The sequence below is a fragment of the Amblyraja radiata genome, chromosome 34, assembly GCF_010909765.2.
Source record: "Amblyraja radiata isolate CabotCenter1 chromosome 34, sAmbRad1.1.pri, whole genome shotgun sequence".
Classification (NCBI taxonomy): Eukaryota; Metazoa; Chordata; class Chondrichthyes; order Rajiformes; family Rajidae; genus Amblyraja; species Amblyraja radiata.
Window position 1 is genome coordinate 8,866,603 of NC_045989.1, and position 24,406 is coordinate 8,891,008.

At 43.7% G+C, this 24,406-nt stretch overlaps 1 protein-coding gene across 8 annotated transcripts in view; it reads left to right on the forward strand.

Annotated features, from left to right (window-relative positions):
* The window catches only part of akap13 (A-kinase anchoring protein 13), a 394,804-nt gene that overhangs the window by 296,791 nt on the left and 73,607 nt on the right, over nucleotides 1-24,406 (forward strand). For 6 of the 8 annotated variants that reach the window (XM_033050598.1, XM_033050601.1, XM_033050602.1 and 3 more), the window contains 4 exons: nucleotides 1,264-1,462; nucleotides 7,872-7,956; nucleotides 13,111-13,227; nucleotides 23,286-23,322. In XM_033050598.1, the coding sequence (XP_032906489.1) occupies nucleotides 1,264-1,462; nucleotides 7,872-7,956; nucleotides 13,111-13,227; nucleotides 23,286-23,322 (438 nt within the window). The remainder of the gene's footprint in view (nucleotides 1-1,263; nucleotides 1,463-7,871; nucleotides 7,957-13,110; nucleotides 13,228-23,285; nucleotides 23,323-24,406) is intronic. The other 2 variants (XM_033050605.1, XM_033050606.1) reach the window with 1 other exon arrangement.

The window sequence follows — 24,406 nt, forward strand, 5'->3', positions numbered from 1 at the left end:
AGAATGTGTAAATTCCACATTGAACCCGAGTCTCTGACACTATGAAGCAACCACTGTAGCAGCTGCACCACTGTGTTGCCCTTTTGTTTTCCTGTCTAGTACTGTGAGCAGTGATGCACATATCCTCACTGTTGAATGCACTTCTTCAAGTTTCTCCACATCCTCAGTTGTGTTGAGAGCTTTAGTGTTAAATATACTTTTGTTATTGAATTTGAATTCCTTCGTGTCTCAGGCTATTGACACTAATCTTGGTTCTGATCACCATTCTGTGCTTTTCCCACGCACAAATATAGTAAAATGCTTTTTTTCTAAATCATTTTTCCTCTCCCACCTGCCTTGCCAAAAGCAACACAGCTTTCCTCAGTAAAATCAGGATTCTAGATATACAGCAGATCAGTTGGCATCTAGAAAATAACAGAATAGATCTGTATCCAATTGTGGGTCCCAGTGCAATGTATCAATGTTATCTTCAGATATTATGGGTGATGGATAAATAACAGCATTATCGACGCTGTTCCACCATCAAGGGGCAACGTTGAATATCTTATTGGTCATAGATCATAGGGTCTTAGTACCATACAGTACAGAAAGAACCACTCCAGATCACCATGTCCATGCCAACCATTGCACCTATCTACACTAGTCCCATCTACCTGCATTTGGTCCATAGCTTTCTAGGCTTTGGTGATTTGGAGGCCCGTCTAGATGCCTCTTAAAAGGTTGTGAAGGAGAGTATCTGCCTCACTCACCACCTCAGGAGGGGTGAAAACTGCCCACCTTACCGGTCTGGCCAAATGTGACTTCACATCCATCAATGTGGTAGATTCCTAACTACTGTCGGAAGTGGTAAGTTTGGCAAGGCCGGGGAAAGGTAAAGCCAGAGTCAAATGAAGTGTCTGCCCATGATGTCCACATTTCATCAATGATACTTTCAAACTATGAAAGCTTTCATTACTTTTTTTGTCCATTCCCTTGCATTAAATGCCAGCCTATCCACCGTCATCTCTATCCTTACCTATAGCACACTCCAAAGCCATTTCATTCCCCTAATTCTTCACAACCACTCACTCGAGTATCCACTATTTTTTCCTCCCCTGACCTAAACCATGTCTGTTTAACGCAAGTTGTTGAAAATTAATTATTTGAAGACAAATATTTTTCGCTAGCCTTTGAAAAGTTTGCCAAGGGGGTAGTTGGTGAGGGTTATCTCTGTTGTTTTCCAAACATGCAAAGGTTACTTGAACCTGTCTTCTGTGTATTCAGTTACAGCCTGGAAGGACTGACGGGCAACAGCAGCGAGGTGACCAAGGAGCCGTCACACACCATGGAGTCGGTTCTGCAGAGTACCCGGGACCCTCGGCGTACTCCAGTGGTCGGCACCGATGAGCGCGGCTCGCTCGTCTCGCTGACCGAGGAAGAGATGGAGTCGGACCACAGCGAGGGCAGCGTGTTTGATAACTCGGTAAATCGGAGTGGAATGCAAACGGCTGGTTCTCACGACCAAAGCTCGGGGAATTGGGCTCTTATTCATGTTAGCTGGACGGCAACGTGGTTTACTGCAATCGGGATGTGCTTCTTAAAACCTGGAGCGGGTTATGTGTGCTCAAGCTAAAGGAAGACATTTTGCCTTGAATGCATCATTGTCTAAAGATGCCCAAAGGGAACTCAAATTCCACTGTGGTGTTAGTGCAGGAACAGGAGGAGACAATCCTACCTCTGATCCCTTCCCGATCTTCAATGAGACTTTGTTAATCTGATATCTATCTCACTTCACCTGCCATGTTAATCCAATATCCATCTCTCTAGAAACATAGAAACATAGAAAGTAGGTGCGAGAGTAGACCACCAGGTCCGTCGAGCCCGCACCGCCATTCGCTCATGGCTGAACACTAAACAGACACACTCACCCACAAACAGTAGACACAAGACACAGAACACAAGACACTACCCTCCCCTTTATACCGCTATCACCCCTCTCCACCCCAAGAACCGCGTGATCTCCTGGGGGAGGCAAAAAACCGGATAAAAACCCAGGTCCAATTCGGGAAAAAAATCTGGGAAATTCCTCTCCGACCCCAATCCAGGCGATCGACACTTGTCCAGGAGATCACTCAGGTCTTACTATACTAACCATACCTAGGTCCATATCCCTGCCCTCTCCCCGTAGCCCCTTATCCCCTTGGCAGCTAAAAAACCATCTATTTTAGACTTAAATATATTTAACGTTTCTGCTTCCACTGCTCCCTGGGGCAGTGAATTCCATAAATTAACCACCCTCTGGGTGAAGAAGTTCTTCCTCATCTCAGTTTTAAAAGAGCCCCCCCTTATTCTGCAACTATGTCCCCTAGTTCTAGTTTCCCCGATCATTGGGAACATCCTCGGTGCATCCACCCGATCAAGGCCCCTCACGATCTTATATGTTTCAATGAGATCGCCTCTCATTCTTCTAAACTCCAAAGAGTAGAGTTCCAGCTTACTTAACCTTTCCTCATATGTCAATCCCCTCATTGCAGGAATTAATCTTGTAAACCTTCGCTGCACTGCCTCCAGGGCTAGTACATCCTTTCTTAAGTATGGACCCCAGAACTGTACACAGTATTCCAAATGTGGTCTCACTAATACTGTGTACAGCTGCAGCAAGACCTCCGTGTTTTTATACTCAATCCCCCTAGCAATAAAGGCCAAAACTCCATTGGCCTTCCTGATTGCTTGCTGCACCTGCATACTGACTTTTAGTGATTCATGTACTAATACCCCTAGATCCCTTTGCGTTGCATTACAACGCAGCTCCTCCTCATTTAGAAAATAACTTGCCCTATCATTTTTTTCCCCAAAGTGAATGACTTCACATTTATTAGTATTAAATTTCATCTGCCAAGTTGTTGCCCACTCACCTAGCTTATCTATATCCTTTTGCAGACTCTTCCTATCCTCCTCATCCCCTACTTTTCCTCCCATTTTTGTATCGTCCGCAAATTTTGATATATTACACTTGGTTCCCTCCTCCAAATCATTTATATAAATTGTGAACAACTGGGGTCCCAGCACCGACCCTTGCGGAACCCCGCTAGTTACCGGTTGCCATCCCGAGTATGAACCATTTATCCCCACTCTCTGCTTCCTATTTGTTAGCCAATCCTCTACCCATGCTAATATATCATGTTTATCCAAGTGCCCCGTTAGTGTTTCTTTAATAATTGTCTCTAACATTTTACCCACCACCGATGTTAGACTAACCGGTCTATAGTTACCCGCCTTCTGTTTACTTCCTTTTTTAAATATAGGTGTTACATTGGCCATTTTCCAATCCACTGGGACCGTTCCCGCCTCCAGGGAGTTTTGGAAAATTATCACCAATGCATCCACAATCCCCACCGCTATCTCCCTCAAGACCCTTGGATGTAATCCATCAGGCCCAGGGGATTTATCCTCCTTCAGTCTCATTAATTTCCCTAATACCACCTCCTTAGTGATCTTAATAGTATTTAGCTCCTCCATTCCTACCGCCCCCTGTTTATCCAGCGTTGGAATATTTTTTGTGTCTTCTATGGTGAAGACTGATACAAAATACTCGTTTAATGCCTTTGCCATTTCTATGTTCCCCACCAACAACTCTCCAGTCTCACCCTCCAATGGACCAACGTTCACCTTAGCCACCCTTTTTCTTTTTATATAGCTATAAAAACTCTTACTATTAGTTTTTATGTTGTTCGCTAAATTCCTTTCATAGTCTATTTTCCCCGTCCTAATTAATCTCTTAGTTATTTTTTGCTGACCTTTAAATGCTTCCCAATCCTCTACCCTCCCACTATCTCTGGCTACCTTATATGCCCTTGCCTTCAGCCGAATACTATCCTTTATAGTTTTACTGAGCCATGGCTGACTGTTCTTACCCTTACCCCTTTTTTTCTTCATAGGAATAAATTTTTCTTGAAGGTTATACAGTAGATCCTTAAACGTACACCACTGCTCATGTACCGTCTTATTCTTGAGTCTGCTATCCCAGTCAACTTTGATCAGCTCTGTCCTCATACCCTCATAATCCCCCTTATTTAGACTTAGCACCCTAGCCTGAGTTTCAACCTGCTCCCCTTCTATTTGAATATGGAATTCGACCATATTGTGGTCACTTGTTCCCAACGAGTCCCTAACTATGACATTTTTAATTAATCCTGCTTCATTACACAGGACCAGATCCAAGATTGCCTCCCCCCTTGTCGGTTCTGTGACATACTGTTCTAGGAACCCGTCTCTAATACATTCTATAAACTCTTCCTCTAGTCTACCCTGCCCAGTTTGGTTTGCCCAATTAATATGAAAATTGAAGTCCCCCATGATTACAGCAGTTCCCTTTTTACATGCGTCAACTATTTGCAGATTTATGTTCTGACTAACAGCGTCACAGCTATCTGGAGGTCTATAAATTACACCCACTAGTGTTTTTTTCCCCTTGTTATTCTCTATCTGTACCCAAGCTGTTTCACTATCCTGATCCTTCAACGCAATATCCTTCCTCTCTATTGCCGTTATTCCCTCCCTTATTAAAAGGGCCACCCCTCCTCCCTTTCTTTCCTGTCTATCTTTTCTAATTGTCGAGTACCCCTCTATATTTAACTCCCAGTCCTGATCCCCTTGCAGCCATGTCTCCGTAATGGCCACGATATCATAACTATATATACTTAATTGCACCGTTAATTCATTTATCTTATTTCGAATACTCCGTGCATTTAGATAAAGCACTTTCAGATGATTTTTACTACCCTTCCTTTCCGTTTTTGCCCCTTTTACATCTAGAGCTTTATCTCCACACATTCTGGATCCTCCTGTCACATTCTGATTTTCCGCTTCCCTAGCCTCCCTAGATGAGCCCTCCAATCTATCCTTCCAAAGCACTGCTGTAATATCTTCCCTGACTAGCAATGCAACACCACCACCTCTTGCCCCTCCAATTCTATCACACCTGAAGCAACGAAATCCTGGAATATTTAGTTTCCAATCACAGCCCTCCTGCAACCATGTTTCACTGATCGCCACAACATCATACTTCCAGGTGTCTATCCAGACTCTAAGCTCATCCACCTTTCTTACAATGCTCCTAGCATTAAAATATGCACATTTAAGAAACCCCCCGTCTCTTCTTCTCTGTTTATTTCCTTTTTTTTCTTTCTCCTCTTGTGTCCGAGTGCTTCCCTTTTCTGCTTCCTGCCTCCCATTCGGTCTACTAGCTTTCTCTATTTGAGTCCCTCGCCCCAACCATTCTAGTTTAAAGTCTCCCCAGTGACCTTTGCAAATTTCCCCGCCAGGATGTTGGTCCCCCTCGGGTTCAAGTGCAACCCATCCTTTCTGTACAGGTCCCACCTTCCCCAAAAGAAGTCCCAATGATCCAGAAACTTGAATCCCTGCCCTCTGCACCAGTCTTTCAGCCACGCATTTATCCTCCACCTCGCTCCATTCTTACTCTCACTGTCGCGTGGTACAGGCAGTAATCCTGAGATTGTTACCTTTTTGGTCCTTTTCCTTAACTCTCCTCCCAACACCCTAAATCCTCCCTTCAAGACCTCTTCACTTTTTTTACCTATGTCATTTGTACCAATATGTACCACGACCTCAGGCTCCTCTCCCTCTGATTTCAGGATATCTTGGATGCGTTGAGACACGTCCGAGACCTTGGCACCAGGGAGGCAGACCACCATCCTGGTCTCCCGACTGCGTCCACAGAAACGCCTATCCGACCCCCTAACAATAGAGTCCCCAATTACTATTGCCCTCTTCTTTTTTTCCCTACCTTTCGGAGCAACAGGGCTGGTCTCTGTGCTGGAGGCCCGTCCGCTGTTGCTACTCCCGGGTAGGCTGTCATCCTCATCCGTACTCAAACAGGAGTACTTATTTGCAAGGTGTACCGACATTGGAGTACTCCCTCGTTCCTGCCTCTGCCCCTTGCCCTTCCTTAGCGTGACCCACATGTCTCTCTCCTGTGGTTTTGGAGTGACCACCTCCCTATAACTCCCCTCTATGACCTCGTCACTCTCCCTGACAAGACAGAGGTCATCGAGCTGCTGCTCCAGGAACCTAATACGGTCCCTTAGGAGCCCCATCTCTCTGCACCTGGTGCAGATGTGGACGTCTGGAGGGCCATCCGACACCATGACCTCCCACATCTGACATCCAGAACAGTACACTGCTCTGACTGTCATTCTCTCGCCTTACCCTGGATCCGATACCAGTACAATACAATAGAAACTGCTGGGAGAAATCAGCAGGTATCTGACTCACAACAACTGCTCCCTCTTGCCCTTTAAACTGTACCTTTATTATATAAACAAAAAGCACTGTACCTTTAGCCCACTGTACCCTTAGCTCACTGTACGTCTACTAAAGCACTGTACCTTTAACCAGAAAGCAGAAATGCTAACCTCTACACCTGCCTTTTCCCCAAAACACTCAACACATTAGGTTAACAAAGAAATCAGCCGACTCAGATTTAAATGTGACTCTTGGCTTTTCATCAATGGTTGTTTGTGGAAGAGTTCCTATAAAATAATTCATAACCTCACATTTGAAAGGCACCTTTTTAATTTTTTAGATTATACCCTCTCCAACAAATCACTATTTCCATTAATATTAAATCAAATTAATTTAATCAAATTATTATTTAACCTTTAAAGGCTTCAGGTCAATAGCTTTAATTTGGTTGCAAATGCTCATGTCCAGGGTGTGGGCTTGCAAGCAAAGGAAGTATTTATTGTCTGTCCCCCATTGCCCTGGAGAAGATGTTGAGCCTCCGACACAGTCTCCCATCATTGTCCATTGACACTGACCCTTGGATTCCTGCTATCCTTCTGAGAAACACTGAGAGCTGAACCATCCTAGGTTGGCATAAGCTTCCCAAGATGTGTTGTCTGAAATTCTTCTCAGTGCACTGAATGTAGTGTAACCCAGACTTTGTACAACTGAAAGATGATTTCCTGCGCCCAATGTTGCTCGTCAGGTCAGGTCGGGGGGGGGAGTTCCCCTCACCACGGGTACCATGTAATCCCGTGCTACCTGCTCCATGGTTCGATAGTCAGCGACTAACCGTCTCCCCCATCTAGTTTGCGAGGTGAGGTGGGGGCCGTGGACCCCCAGCAGGACCAAAAACAAGACCTGTCAAAGGGCGGATGAGCTTCTAGTGAGCCAACGGCCATCCACACTTGAGTAGAAGTTGCGATCACTGTCGTACACGGCATTGTAAGGAAGGATGATAAAGCACACACACCAAAATCCTATACTTCCAGCGGCGGAAGTCCGCAGGAACGGGAGGACGGAGATATGTGGTGCGTCCGTCACCGTTCCCGTCGGAAACCAGCACCACTGCGTCGCTGATGTTTTCAACGATGATGAAGAATGTTGCTCGTCCCCATGTGCTGGCATCAGTCATTAGATCTTTGATAATTGTCCCTTCCTGTCCATATTGTAATATTCTTTGAACAGGAACCCTATGAATCTCTACTTTCCCCATCGTCCAAAATCGCCGTTCCATCCCCCTTTAGTTCAAACTAATGGCCTCACTTTTATAATCTATTTATCACTATCCCACTTATTTATATGCATAAACTATTAATACCATTTTCTTCAGTGTTGGAGCTGAGGAAATGCTCAGCGCCTTTTTACCACATTATAGTTACTTCATCTGCTATTTTGACAGTGGCTGTGTTTTAAATAGCTGCTGTCATTGAGTCTCACAGTCAAGTCTATTGTTTAGGTGACCATCTGGGCTTCATTGCCGGGGCACTTAATATTAACCATTTGGGAGATGCAGGATTTGCCTACGATTTTACACACAATGCCATTTGGATAAGAATTAAAATTAAACACATGTTGTTTCCTTACAGAATTTGCCCAGGACTCAGCTGCATTCTGTTCCTCCATTAACGAAATCCCTCTCGCTACAAGCCATCAGTGTTCCAAGCACAGACAGTGAGTACTCCGTGACTTTCTTAGGTGGCTTACAAAATAATCATTAATTCATGTGTTGCATGTGTGGGAATAAACAAGAGTGGAAATGTTGACTGTCTTGCACTTCTTAAAACTGCATGCCCTCTGGGTGGCCATTTGCTTTTCCACATGTTCTCATCCTCCTGAAGATGTTTATGTTTGTTGCATGGATCATGAAGAATTGGTGATGGCAGAGCAGTAGGCATCGTCTGCGTGGACCTTAGTAAGGGCTTTGACAAGGTACAGCATGGGAGGCTGGTCTGGCAAATTAGATCACATGGGATCCACACAAAGTTGGCTTGAAGCTGGGAAACAATTGATTATGGTGAAGTACTGTTCGCTGGTCTGTTTTCCAGACTGGAGGCCTGTAACAAGTGGTGTGCCACAGGGATCAGTGCTGACTCCACTATGATTGATTATTTTTATTCATGATTTGGATGTGAGTGTGTGCTGTGGTTAATAGGTTTACGGATGACGCTAACATTGGTGGTATTGTGGACAGTGAGGAAGTCTATCTATAGTTACAGCATGATTTTGATTAAATGGGCAAGGAAATCTTCCATCAACTGGGCCAATGGGGCTAAGGAAAGGCAGATGGAGGTTAATTCAGGTAAATGTATGGTGTGGTGTTTTGGTACCACAGCAGGGCTTGCACAGTAAATGGTAAGACCATGGGAGTATTGTAGAACAGAGAGACCTAAGGGTAAAGGTACCTAGTACTATGAATGTGGTGACACAGGTGGACATGGTGGTTAAGAAGGATGTTGGCATGCTTGCCCGCATCTGTCAAAGTGCTCAGTACATGAAGTGGGCAACATGTTACAGCTGGACAAGAAGAAGGGTCTCGACCCGAAACCTTACCCGTTCTATCCAGAGATGCTGCCTGCCCTGCTGAGTTACTCCAGCATTTTGTGTCTATCTTTGGTAAGGCCACATTTGGAGTACTGTGTACTATTCTGCTCACCCTGCTAGATATCATTGTCATTAAACTGGACAGGGTGCAAAAGTGATTTACAAGGCTGCTGTGGGTCTGGGGCTGGATAGAGTAGCTCGTTTTTTCCATGGAACATAAGATGCTGAAAAATTACCTTGTAGATATAAATAAAATCATGAGGGTGCAGATAAGTCGAATAACCATAGTGTTTTCCGTGGGACAGGGAATCTAAAACTAGAAGGCAATGCTTATGATGAGAGAGAAAAAATGTAAAACGGACCTGAGTGGCAATATTTTTCACATAGCGGGTGGTGCATGTGTACATGCAAACATTCCCCAGGGACTAAATCCTGCTCTCCTTCCAAAATACAACACCTCACATTTCTCTGAATTAAATCCAGTCTGCCACTCCTCAGCCTATTGGCCTTGTTGATCAAGATCTAATTGTAATTATAGATAACCACCTTCACCATCCACTATACCATCAATTTTTGTGTGGTCCATGAAGTTGCCAAAATAAGTGGTCGAGGCAGGTTCAATTATGACATTAAAAATACACTTAGGTGTGTGGATAGGAAAGATTTGAAGGGATATGGGCACAGTGGAGGCAAGTGGTTCTAGCTCAGTTTGGCAACTTGGTTGGCATGGACAACCAGTTGGGCCAAAACGCATTTTTCACTGGTATATAGCCCCATGGCTATAATTCTATGTTGACTTCTCATTGAGGTACTTCTATAGATGTTCGTCACCTTTGCCAGATCTGGGGACACCTTGGTAGAAACTAGGGTCAAATGGTTTCACTTGTAAAGGATCTAATTTGGTCAACCCCAGATAGATACACAATGAAAAGGTTCCCTCAGAAAACTTATCTTGGGGCAATTAAGTCCACCAGTGTCCTAGCTAAGCATGTCTAACTTAGCGGCAGTCAACCCTGACATGAAGACAGCACCATTCATTCCCAAAAAGAAAAGGGAGTTTAAATTTAAGTGGCATCTCTTTTTCCCCTCAGTTATTCCCAGCAAAAAATCCCAGAATAGAACGTCATGAACTGCTTGCTGGTGAATGGGAATAGTGTGGATGGTTAACATGGATGTGATGATACTATGCTGTACGATTCCAGAACAGATTTATGGAGAGGAACGCCTGTGCAGGGTTCACGAATGACTCATTCACTCCACCTTCACTTCAAATATCTCATTAATACTGTGGGTCAGCCATATAAACTCAATCTGATTTACTCATATTCTTATGTGAAGTTTGCCACCAACATGCGAGAGAGTCACGTCAGACTCTGAAATTGCAGTCTGGGTTGGGCCTTGCCAGTGACTTTCACAGTCTTCACATTTTGGGCGATTGAAATCCAAGTCGGTGCTTACTTTCCTGTTGTGTGCTTGCTTTCCTGCTGGCTGAGTTGGCATTAATTTTCTCTGGTTAAGATTAGCAAAGGCTTGTCTATCCTTCTGCAGTTTAAAGGTGCTACCGTTTCAATGCAATGCAATCCTCAGTCAACAATGGACCTTTGTGGGCTCTTTGGCCGTCTCTGCTTTGTTCTGTATCTTTTTATACCCCTAATATAGACACAACATGCTGGAGTAACTCAGCAGGACAGGCAGCATCTCTGGGGATAGAAGGAATCGGTGACATCTTGGGCCGTGACCCTTCTTCAGACCTCTAGTTTCCCTCCCCCCTGACCCTCAGTCTGAAGGGTCCCGACCTGAAACATTACATATTCCTGTTCTCCAAGGATCTGCCTGACCCACTGAGTTACCTCAGCGTTTTGTGTCTTACCTTTGGTCCTATTAGCTCTGGTGTTGGCAGCTCTTGCTGGCCTTGTTACCTAATGGATGTCGCAAAAGAGCTTTTGATGGAGTCATTTTCCCTGAGATGATAAGAATAAGACTGCATCAATAGTTTTAGATTTAGAGATACAGTGTGGAAACAGCCTCTTCGGCTCATTGAGTCTGTGCCGGCCAAAGATCACCCGTACACTAGTTCTATGTTATCCAGGTTTCACATCCTACACACATGGGGCAATGTACATAAGCCAGCTAACCTACAAACCTTTGGAATGTGGGGGGAAATCGGAGCACCATTGCAATGCAATAGCACCATTAAACTCTCACTTTCCAAGTGTCAATGACCCAGTCAACACTCTAGTCTCAGCCAGCACTGCTCTCTACATATGTAGCAGGATCTTGAAACTATTGAATGGCAGAAACATAGCCTTTCAAAGGTGCCTGTCCAAATCTCACTCTGTCAAATATCTGACACGGGGAGCAACGAGTTAAAAAGAGTTCAAGAAAATTATTCGGGAAGATTGAAAGCATAAGCCGTTAGTTGTTGAATGACTTTCTCGTGTTGATTGAACAATGGGAGGAGGCAGTGTGAGTGCAAAGCTGCCTGTCTCAAGGATGGAGTTGGGGCTGAACCACTTTCTTGGGAAAAACGATGAGCTAGTTTGTTTTTCCTGAACAGATTCATCCAGACTTTGAGCTGCACCAGTCTGAATAATGAGAGGCAGAGACTTTGAGTTCAGTTTGATTAATTTGTAAAGATGTCAGCACTAGAAGAGATGAGTCAGTCCTTGGCTGAGGGTGAAACGCACGCAATCATCCTTCCCACCCTTCAGTAATAAAGGATTGGAAAATAGCACAGAACATAAAACGTACAACAGTATGGCATGGGAATGGGCCCTCTGGCCCACAATGTCCATGTTAAACATGATGCCACTTAAACTAATGCTTTTGCCTACACATGATCCATATCCATCCATTCCCTGCCCATCCATGTGTCTATCTAAAAGCCTCTTAAATGTCCCTCTTGTGTCTATCTCCATCACCAACCCTAGCAGCATGTTGCAGGCACTCACCACCCTCTGTGTAAAACAAAAAAATCGCCTTTTAAACTTTGTGCCTCTCATCTTAAAACTGAGTCCATTAGTCTTTGACCTTTCCACCCTGGGGAAAAAAGGTTCTGACTGTCTCCCATACCTATGCCCCTCATAATTGTATATACCTTGTGGTTGTATATATAATTTTGGTGGCACTCTTGTGTTTAAATCTCGTAAAACAGTTCAAATGCACAAAATGTACATTCTAATGTGGTGGCAACCATTTCCAGTGGAGGTCCTTTCTGTAGGTAAACTGGACATGGTCATTCTAGGTGAGATTCATCTCCATGCAGCTGATGTGTGTGTGTGTGTGGACAATAATGTTGTCAATGTGCACGGCACTCAGAACCGTCTTCCAACATAACGTGCTAACTACAGCCTTTGTTTTTAATTGCTGATAAAACAAGGACAATGTCAACTTGGAGTCTGGGATGTCAATGTGTTGTTGTCTGCATCAGACTGCCTGAGATTTTATTGCCAGGCAACAAAAAAGGAGTGAAACGCGGTCTTGTTTTTCAGGCAGGGATCATCACAGCCCATCTGACCCACCCAATGAACCCTTATACCACCATCTTTGTGAACTGCTGTCCGTTTCCCCGTTTCCTTTCCGTTTCCAATCTCCCTGAATGCACGCTGCCTCTGGTTTCTGTCCCACCTTTGACACACACCCTTGTTTGAGTATTTCATGTTGAGTTTCATCCAAGTCAAGGCACTGTGATGGCAGTAACAAAAGCCATAAATAGCTGTTTTAGCATTGTGCCTGCCAGTCGTCTTACTCGGCACGCTCGTCTTGTTAAACTAAACTGACCCCAACAGCACAATAGCCCCCATGTGTTACAAGCTGAGTATGCTAGGTCAATCTTGTTGCCAAGTAAACACATATGTTACAATTCAAGTGGACATAATCTAGAATTTTTACATTCCTATTAATTTTTTTTTAACTAAAATCCAAGTGGCAGCGTTTCTCGATAGAGATCAGTGATGAGAATGGATTTGGTAGACTTGGTCCTGATGAATTTGTAAATCGTGCCCACTGTGGAGGAGGCAGTGGACACATTGGCCTCTATTCTTCTCCAATTAAAAATCTAATTAGACGGGACTTTGAAGTGCCTCCAGTCTAGGTTACTCCATCTCCTCTCTTGCTTGTTACAATGAGCACCAATTACCAGCTGTAAATCTAATCAGAGCAGCTAACCTGCATGCAGCCTTGTCCTGTGTGGCTCAGTGCTTTGATCCAGTATGTGGTGGAGGAACAGCAATAGCAGTTTGCTTCTTTTCAGTAAAATGCATGCTCTAATTCTACTGTTAACAGAACCCGGAAGGACCAAGCCCAGGAAGAGAATCTCCTTTTCCTGGAATATTTCTCCACTCCTTCCTAAGCCTAAAACTCTCTTTTCTCTTGGTTCCTCAAGTGATGATGAGTCAGATAGTAAGTAAATCTTAGCATGAAATATCTACCTTTCTTTCTTTGTCAATGTAATGACAGTATTCCAAAGAATAAGGTTGAAATGTGCTTCTGCTTGCTTGATCATCATGATGCTTCTAAAGCTGTTTTATACAGTGGATGTTTTTTGGGTTATTGACTGACTTATTTACCAGATGTTAAAAACACATTCAAGGGCCTGTCCCACTTTCATGAGTTATTCACGAATTCTCCTGAGTTTTCCCCTTGATTCAAACTCGCAGAATGTTCATAACGAGTCCTTAGGAGGTCGTAGGAGTTCGTAGATATATTGTAGTGGCCCGTTATGCTAGCCATAGCTACTCGTGACATCAGGTAAGTTGGGATGTTTTTTCCAGCCCTATAAAAAATGTCCACGAGTAAAAAAAATGGTCGGGATGAAAGAAATTGCAACTTTTTACTTGTAAGGAGGGCATCTAAATAGTCGTGGGTATTCGTAGACATACTCGTAGGAGTTCGTGAACATAGTCGTGGAAGGTCGTAGGAGTTCGTAGTTTACCACGATCTTGATTTTTTTTTTTTAGGTCCTTTAAACTCGGCAGAGGTTTTGAATTAAGTCGTGAAAGTGGGACAGGCCCTTGAGTGTGCTTTCCCTTTGTGTAGAATGGTTTCTCCAGTTCAACCTTTTCTTAAACATAGTCAAACTTACCAATTAGTTTGAGGCGGCAAGTTTTCCTGTGCTAGTTATTATAACTATTTGCACCATTTCTGTGTCACGGTGATCCTGACCTCTGGCACTGTCTGGGTGGAATTTGCACACCCTCCCTGCGACACGCCGGGTGCTCCAGTTTCCTCCCACTTCTCAAAGATTTGCAGGTTTGTAGGTTAATTGGCCACTGTAAAGTGCCTCTAGTGTGGGGAATGGATTTTCAATTTACTTAAAGCAAACCTGGTAAAGTACTCTCGGAAGCTTGCTGGTGAAAATTCCAGTTTATTTCAACTTGGTTGTGTAGAAATAAAAATCTTATTATTCCTTGTCTTTTACCACAAAATAGTTCAGTGGAAAATAATATGTTCATAGGTTTTTGGTACAGAATTAGGCCATTTGGTCCATCTAGTCTCATCTGCCATTCAATCATGGCTGATCTATCTTTCCCTCTCAACCCCATTCTCCTGCCTTCTCTCCCTAACCCGACACTCGTACTAATCAGGAATCTTATCAATCTCCACCTTAAAAATATCCACTGACTTGGCCTCCACAGCCACCTGTGGCAAAGAATTCCACAGATTCACTAAACTCTGACTAAAGAAATTCCTCCTCATCTCCTTTCTAAAGGCACGTCTTTTTTTATTCTGAGGCTATGGCCTCTGGTCCTAAACTCTCCCACTTGTGGAAACATCATCTCCACATCACTCTATCCAGGCCTTTCACTATTTGGTAAGTTTCAATGAGGGGTCCCCTCATCCTTCTGTATCAGATATCCAGGTTCAGTTTCAGCAGCCAGCCATCATTACTGAATCTCTGGTGATCTATGGTTCAATTTGGGAAGCACAGGGTTAAGGTGAGAGAAAGGCTGTGCATTCAGTCTACACTTTTCCCATAACGTTGCCAGCCTAAAATATTCCATTGGCCACATTGACTTCAAATAAAAGGTATGTTTAAAGATTTATGATTTGCTTCATGAGATGTGGTTCAAAGACGGGAAACAAACTGGGAATATCATTGTCAAGATTATAAATGATGTCTTATTTATATTCAATTATGATGACCTTGGGGAGATTAATAAGGAGATTAATATGACTCCTAGGTGGAAAGAGGAAATGTTTGGCTAATGTTATTGCCCTAAATAACACTTCAACACCCCCTGCTCGGACTGAATATTTGCTGATGACAGGTTTTTCTTCAGCAGCAAGCAAAGTTGTGGTGATAGTATGTCTGGGTTTGAGGGACCGTGGATCAAAAAAGCAGTGCCTCTGGATGGGGGAGCAAGTAATAAATTGACTGCCTTGCATTAGATGCCAAAGTCAGATTGCTACCTTCTGTTGCCCGATTGAAGTGCGCCAGCAAGCTATTTCTCAGCAGAATAGTCCAGAGACCTCTGTTCCCTGAGGAAGCCTCTCGATAATCCATCTCCGAGCCTTAATAGTGGTACAAAGTGCGGGAATAAGTCAACAGGTCAAGCATTGAATCATCTCTGGAGGACATGAACAGGCAAGATATCGCACAAAGTCCATTCATCTGCCGATCAAGACTATTTTTCCTGTATCCACCTATCAATTGCTAGACTTTGTCCTACCCCCACTTCTCTTCTGCCATCTTCTCCTCCCCTACAACAATCAGTCTGAAGAAAGGATCCGATCTCAAACTTGCCTATTCATATGTCTCCAGAAATGCTGCAAGACCCGTTGAGTTACTCCAGCATTGCGTCTTATTTTGTAAACTAGCATCTGCGGTTCCTTATGTCTACAACCCAGCCTTAATAGATTGGTTGCTGAGCTGGAAAGTCATTTATTAACTCATTGAGGACTATATTTCAAAAATACTGGTGAGTTAACTAAAAGTAACCATGAAAAAATAATTCATGATATTTAGTAAGACCTGCTATGCACTGTTTGATGGTGTCATGGAGTCACACAGCACGGAAACAGGCCCTTTGGCCCTTCTTGCCCATGCTGACCAAGATGCCCCATCTATACCACGTGCCAGCGTTTGGCACATATCCCTCTAAACCTTTCCTATCCACGTAAATTGTCCTCAATCAATATCATAAAAAATTAGTAATTAATTAACTATTTACCATGATTGACTAGAGCCTTTATTATAAGTGATAGGAGTAGAATTAGGCCAATCAGCCCATCATGTGTGCTTCGCCATTCAATCATGGCTAATCTATCTCTCCCTCCTCACCCCATTTTCCTGCCGTCTCCCCATAACCTTTGACACCTGTAGTAATCAAAAATCTATTTTTCTCTGCCTTAAAAATATCCACTGGCTTGGCCTCTGCAGCCTTCCGTGGCAAAAAATTCCGCAGATTCACCACCCTCTGACCAAAGATAATTCTCCTCATCTCCTTCCCAAAAAAACCATCCTTTAAATCTGAGGCTCTGGCCTCTAGTCCTCGACTCTCTCGCTTGTGGAAACATCCTCTCCACCCAAGCCTTTCACTATTCTGTATGTTTCAATGAGATCCCCCCCTCATTCTTCTAAACTCCAGCGAGTACAGGCCCAGTGCCGACAATCGCTCATCATAGGTTAACCTACTAATTCCTGGGATCATTTGTGTAAACCTCCTCAGGACCCTCTCCAGAGCCAGCACATCCTTCCTCAGATATGATGCCCAAAATTGCTCACATTTTGGTGGTGGTGTTGGGGGTATAGATCCAGGATACCAATTGCTAAAACCTACAATCCAAGAGAGTGTTTTTTGATTGGGGCCTGGAGTGATAGGTGGTGGGGTGGTGGTGACCATTAATTGCAATTCCAATACGATGCCTTTATTACAGGTGCCTTCAGAATAAAGTATGCCACACAAACAGTGCCCTTTTGGGGCGAATACTGTAAATTTGTTCTCAATAAGATATTTGGTTTTCTGAAGAAATAAAGTGTGCACTGTATCCAGCAAAATATAACAAGTGTTATGAAGACTTATCTTGAATAGATTGATTGTTGATACAGAATGGAAATGAGCCCTTTGGCCCACCGAGCCCACAGCGACCATCGATCACCCATTCACGCTAGTTCTATGCTATTCCTGTGAAGCTTTTCACTGTACCTTAGTACACATGACAATAAATAAACTAAACTGTAAATAAGCTAAACTATCCCACAGCATGGAAACAGGCCCCTTTGGCCCACCAAGCCCACGCCGACCATCAATCACACTTGTTCAACATTATCCCATTTTTGCATCCAGTCCCTACAGACGAGGGCATTTTACCTTCAAACCCACACGTCTTTGGGAAGTGGGAGGAAACTGGAACCCCTGGAGGAAACCACGTGGTCACAGGGAGAATGTGCAAACACTACATATCAGCACCGGAGGCCAGGATTGAACCTACGCCTCTGGTACTGTGCGGCAGCAGCGATACCAATGTGCCAAGTCAACACAATGATCTGATTTCCAGTAATAGGTTGTCCTCAATCAATATCACTAAAAATCTGATCATTTGTTCATCTTCACAGTGTGACCCATGGTGAATTCCACATATACATTGGTTTCTTCACTTCCAGCATCACATAAATGGCCTACAATTCAAAAGAGCTCAATTGGTTATAAACCAATTTGAAAAGAGTCATTAATAGTAGTATATAAATTCAAATCTTTGTTTCACGGCAATATAAAATCCTTCTAGATTGAGCCATAATAGAAGGATTCCTCAAGGGATCATAGATTTGTTGTAAGCTGCTGGGGGTAAAGCTTTTGGTGTAAGTCTCTTCCAGATGGGCTGGGTGTAGGTCAAGCCAACTTTGAAAATAGATGTAAGTGAACAAACTGCAGTGATAGGGAGCAAAATGTTCCTAGCCCGATAGATTTTCACCAACTGGCAAAGTTCCCGAGTTTTCCTGTAGAATCCATAAAATAAACGACTTGGGGATTGTAAGAAAACACAACTTCTTTCAGAAAAATAAACAAGTGAAAGTTGCACTGCTGGTCCTTGTGTGGTTATTGATTCACAGGCAGGGAGCTGTGTGTGATGCCAAACTGAATGTACTGTACATGGCTACAATTTAGAAACAAGGAACTGCAGATGCTGGGTTACAAAATAAAGAACCAAAGTGCTGGAGTAACTCAGTGGGTCAAGCAGCATCTCTGGAGAACATGGATGGGTGACGTTTTGGATCGGGACCCTTATCCAGGCTCGGACCTGAACCTAAACGTCACCAATACATTTTTTCCAAAGATGCTGCTTGAGATAGCATTTAGTGGCTAAAATTTGTACATTTGTCACATTTCTTGTGTTGGGCTAATGGATGCCGAACACAAACTTGCATTGAATGCGATGTGAATTGGTGCTGGCTGTCCTGAAGGCATTATGGATAATTCTCTTTAGCTTTTGTAAGTGGGTCAGTCTCACCCAGTAATTTTATATGTTGTCAGTGTAGATCTCACTAGAAAGTCTCCCATCTCCAGAAAGGTTTACCCAGCGTTAATGTTGCACTGATAGCAGTGTGCAAGTAAAAGCTTATCTCCAAAATGATTCCTCTCACACCTTCAGGCTCAGCCTCTGTGTCCTGTTTCTCCCCTCACAACCAAGGCTCCTTTCAATTTTTCTCTCGCTCTTATTTCCTTTTAATCTACAGCTATGGTGCCCTGCACATTCCCTTCCCCCTTCCTCCTTCCTGTGTCACGATTTCCTGATTCAAGTTCAAGTACAAGTGAGTTTATTGTCATGTGTCCCTGTATAGGACAATGAAATTCTTGCTTTGCTTCAGCACACAGAAAATAGTAGGCATTTACTACAAAACAGATAAATGTGTCCATATACCATGATATAAATATATACACACATGAATAAATAAACTGGTAGTGCAAATAACAGAAAGTGGTTGCTAATAATCAGAGTTTTGTCCGAGCCAGGTTTAATAGCCTGATGGCTGAGGGGAAATAGCTATTCCTGAACCTGGTTGTTGCAGTCTTCAGGCTCCTGTACCTTCTACCTGAAGGTAGCAGGGAGATGAGTGTGTGGCCAGGATGGTGTGGGTCTTTGATGATACTGCCAGCCTTTTTGAGGCAGCGACTGCGATAAATCCCCTCGATGGAAGGAAGGTCAGAGCCGATGATGGACTGGGCAGTGTTTACTACTTTTTGTAGTCTTTTCCTCCCAGGGCGCTCAAATTGCCGAACCAAGCCACGATGCAACCGGTCAGCATGCTCTCGACTGTGCACCTGTAGAAGTTAGAGAGAGTCTTCCTTGACAATCCGACTCTCCGTAATCTTCTCAGGAAGTAGAGGCGCTGATGAGCTTTTTTGATAATTGCGTTAGTGTTCTCGGACCAGGAAAGATCTTCAGAGATGTGCACGCCCAGGAATTTGAAGTTCTTGACCCTTTCAACCATCGACCCGTTGATATAAATGGGGCTGTGGGTCCCCCTCCTACTCCTTCCAAAGTCCACAATCAGTTCCTTGGTTTTGCTGGTGTTGAGGGCCAGGTTATTGCGCTGGCACCATATGGACAGTTGCTCGATCTCTCTTCTGTACTCTGACTCATCCCCATCAGTGATACGCCCCACAATAGTGGTGTCGTCAGCGAACTTGATGATGGAGTTCGCACTGTGGTTCACTACGCAGTCATGGGTATAGAGTGAGTACAGCAGGGGGCTGAGCACGCAGCCCTGAGGTGCTCCCGTGCTGATTGTTATTGAGGCTGACACATTTCCACCAATACGAACAGACTGTGGTCTGTGGACGAGGAAGTCGAGGATCCAGTTGCAGAGGGATGCGCAGAGACCCAGTTCTGCGAGTTTGGTAACCAGTTTGGAGGGGATGATTGTGTTAAATGCCGAGCTGTAATCAATGAATAACAGCCTGACATATGAGTTTTTGTTGTCCAAGTGGTCCAGTGCGGAGTGGAGGGCCAGCGAGATCGCATCCACCGTTGATCTGTTGTGGCGGTACGCGAACTGCAGTGGGTCCAGGTTTTTGTCGATGTAGGAGTTGATTTGCTCCATGATCAACCTCTCAAAGCACTTCATCACCACCGGCGTTAGTGCCACTGGCAGATCCGGGGATTCACTTTCCTTCATGCTTTTCTTTAAATTGAGTGCCTCACATTGTGGCTTCTTCCCTGGGTCTCTCCAACAATTCACACAACCTCTTTCTCTGTGGTTGCTCTATCATTTGAGGGCTTCTCAAGGCTTTTGATTCCAGGGGTGTATCAATTGCACTCATCTTATTATTAAAATATCAACTGAGCAAGTAATTTAAAAAGCAATCATTGATCGTAGGCCAAGGGTTTCAGCATTTGGGCTGCAGACAGAGTCTTCAGAATTAATCTCAGGAGCATTTAACAAGGAACATGGAGATCAACTTGGGAACAGGCCCTTCAGCCCATTGGGACCATGCCAACCATCAAAACCACCTGTTTTCACTAATCCAACATTAATAACATTTTTTAAATTTTCTCATATTTTCATCAATTCCCCCACATTCTTCCCACTCAGTGAGACATTCGAGGTAATTTACAGAGGCCAATTAACCCACCACCTGCACATCTTTGTAATGTGCCGGATAACGGAAGCAACGGGGAGGAAGCCCATGCAGTCGCAGAGAGAACATGCAAACTCCACTCAGGCAGCACAAGGGAGAGGATCAGATCCGGGTGTCCAGCACTGTGAAGAGGCAGCTCTCCAAGCTGAGCCATTGTGCTGTCCAGTAACCTGTATTAATATAGTATCGTTCACATTCTTTAATGGAGATCTAAAGTATTTTGCAACCAATAAAGTGTGGTAACTTTATTGTAATGTACATAAAAGTATATTACTCCTAGAACCACATGTAAAACATTTATTTCACTGTACCTTTGGTACACGTAATAATAAAAGAACCATTGACCATTGAATTCAAATGACATGGTGATACACGTTTAACACACTGAATGTCCACCAATCTTTTACTGCTTATATTACTCAATTTAATTTATTGAAAATTAATATCATTAATTGGAGATATCAGCTTGTTGGGATAGGAATTTGAATTAATTTTAGTGCTCGAATACTCTGGTGCTTAGACGTTTGAGTGCCTAAACTTGCCCCTAAAACACAACCCATACCAGAGCCCACGCTGAGGGTCACAACACTTGTTACTATCACCAATGGCGCTGGTGATTGACTCCAACCCACTTTCAATTATTTATTTGCCATCAGCAAACTTTCTGATTATATTTAAGCAAATTTAGGGGCGGCACAGTGGCACAGCTGGTAAAGCTGCTGCCTCACAGTGCCAGACACCCTGGTTCGATCCTGACCTCGGGTGCTGTCTGTGTGGTGTTTGCATGTTCTCCCTGTGGCCACACGGGTTTCCTCTGGTGCTTTTGTCTGGGTTTTCCGGCTTCTTCCCACATCCAAAATGCGTGCAGGTTTGTGGTTTACATTGGCCTCTGTAAATAGCCTCCAGTGTGTAGGGAGTGGATGCAAAAGTGGGATGGGATAATAGAACTAGTGCAAATGGTTGATCAATACTCGGTGGGCCAAAGGACCTGTTTCCGTGCTGTATCAATCAATTCAATCAATATCCATTAATTGACTTTCATTTAGCAAATTACAAAATTTTCGTAGTATTTGTCAGAAATTGGTATTTGACAATTATTTTGAGTACGAGGATACTCAAGCCTCTGCTTTCTTGGCAAGTGTCTGAAGAAAGATCAAACACCGATTTATTTTCCCTACACACTTGTCGAGCTTCTAACTAAATACTGTAGTACAAATCTCCCATACCACTGGGTACGGGGTGTACACCATGTAGACTTGAGTTAATGCAAGTTTAACAGGTAGACCACATTTTGCAAGGGCCCAATGTACAGAAGCTTTGTCACCACATGCCCTGTTGTGACATTTTTAACTGCTATGTTTTGGAGCCATTTCAAGTCCAAAGTCCTTTCTACTGGAGCAGCGGTCTACTGGATCCAGGGAACATGAACACCACCAGCTCCACCCACCAACAGTAACAAGGCTGATCAGCCACTTCAATACTCTGTCACAATTTCTTCCCATATGCGCAATTCCACCAGCCTTGAGAAATAATATCTGACTCATTTGTATGCATTCAATGACTTGGCCTCCTGTTGATGTGAATTCCAAGAGATTTATTCTCTGAGTGATCACATTCTGCTTCATCGCAGTTTCAGATGACCCGTATCCTGAGACCGTGATTCCTGGATTTGGAATCTCCAATCATCAGAAACTTCCTCATGTCTATTCTAGTCCTGATTAAACTCTAAAAACTGCTCTACACTCTCTTCTAACTCTTCCACATTACAGTGAATGTAGATCTAACCACTGTAGCACATCAGTCCTTCCATCCCTGTCCAATAAGTCCAATGTCCAAAATAAGCCCAATAAATCTTTGTTGCCCTCCCGGCAGATCAGGAACATCCTTGCCCAAAACTGCACACGACACTCCAGATAAGATCGGCAGTGCACTATGTTCTTATTGAGTGTTTAAGAAGGAACTGCAGATGCTGGAAAATCGAAGGTACACAAAAAAGCTGGAGAAACTCAGCGGGTGCAGCAGCATCTATGGAGCGAAGGAAAAAGGCAACGTTTCGGGCCGAAACCCTTCTTCTGAAGAATGGTTTCGGCCCGAAACGTTGCCTTTTTCCTTCGCTCCATAGATGCTGCTGCACCCGCTGAGTTTCTCCAGCTCTTTTGTGTACCTTATGTTCTTATTGATCTTCGTTTATATAAATCTCATTTTGATTTGAAGATGATCAGTTGAATATTTACAGGAAGATCTGTGTATAAAGCTTCTTCTAGACAGAAGCTGGGCAGCACTGACTCTCAGCCAATTTCTTTGAGTAAAATCAATGTCCGATGTGCATCGTGTATATTACTGCAGCTTCGTAATGTGTGCAAACATGTCCCATTAGTAACACTGGGTGTTGTCTCTGATCATGCACACACTTGTTGGCCAGGCTTTTTCAGCTCCGTTTCTCCAGACCCGTCTTCTCTTCCTGTCTCATTGAGTTATTTGCCACTGCTGATCCCACCTGGAGTGTTGGATACAGTCGTGGTCTCTCTGTCTGGGCAAGGATGGTCTTGATCTGGAGAGAGGGCAACGAAGATTTATTGGACTGAATTTCGGAGATGGAGGGACAAATGTGTTGCAATGGTTAGATCTACATTCATTGTGATGTGAAAGAATGAGAAGGGAACGTAGAGCAATGTTTTGACTTTAATCACTACCAGAATAGACATGAGGAAGTTCCCGATGATTGGAGTATCCAAATGCAGGAATCACAGCCTTAGGATATGGGTCATGCCATCTGAAACTGTGATGAAGCATAATGTTTTCACCCAGAGAAGATGCCTCTAATTTCAACACTTTAAAAATTACCAAGAAATTAATTCTGAAACTTTTATTTTCCAGATTTAAGACCGTCCACCAGTAATTCTCTTGGCCAGAGGTATGTGACTGTTGACAGTTTTCTGTTGATACATAGTTTTGTTAGCGTGATTAATTTTAATTGAGATTTAGTTGAGAGTTTGGAAGCTTCCTTACTCCATTCATGTGTGAATGTGGTGATTCATGCTGGTCATTTTAAATTGAGAAAATCACTTGCTCACGTCCCACAAGTTCCTCGTGTTGGCTCGCCATTGCCCCTCTGCTCAGGTTGTGCTCATCTTTCTGCCAGGATTATTCATCAGCAATATTGGCTTCCTGTGGCCTTGTTTGACCCAGGACAGTGAAACATATTGTGGTGCGTTCCTTACTTATAACGTCATACAGCACGGAAAGGGGCTCTTGCCCATGCCAATCACGATGCCCAATCTACACGCCCCACCTGCCCATGCTTAGCCCATTTCCCTCTATCCTATTCACATGCCTGTCCAAATGTTGTTTAAATGTTGTTATGGTACCTGCCTCAACTACCTCCTCTGGCAGATCTTTCCATATACCCACCCTCTATGTGAAAACGTTGTCTCTGGTTTCTAGTAAATCTTTCCCTGCTCACCTTAAACCGATGTCCTCTGGTACTTGATTCCCCAACTCTGGATAAAAGACTGTGCATATACCTTGTCTATTCCCCTCATGATGTTATGTACTTCTATAAGATCACCTCTCATCCTCCTCTGCTCCAAGGAATAAAGTCCTAGCCTGCCCAATCAACGTCAAGGTCAGTTTATTGTCACATGTACCAATTAAGGTACAGTGAAATTCCAATTGATATACAGCCATACTAAAAAAAAAAGCAACAAGACACACTGCTACATAAAAGTTAACATAAACATCCAGCACAGCGAATTCCCCACGTTCCTCACTGTAATGGAAAGCAGTGAAGTCCAATCTTCTTCCTCTTTTTTGTCCCATGGTCAGGGCAGTCGAACCATCCACAGTCGAGGCGATCGAACCTCCCGCAGTTACAGTTCAGGCTCTCAAGTCCTGGCAGCATCTTCATAATTGTTCTGGACACTCTGTCCAGCTCAACAACTTCCTTCCTATGGCAGGATGAACTGAACACAATTCTCCAAATGTGGCCTCACCAACAC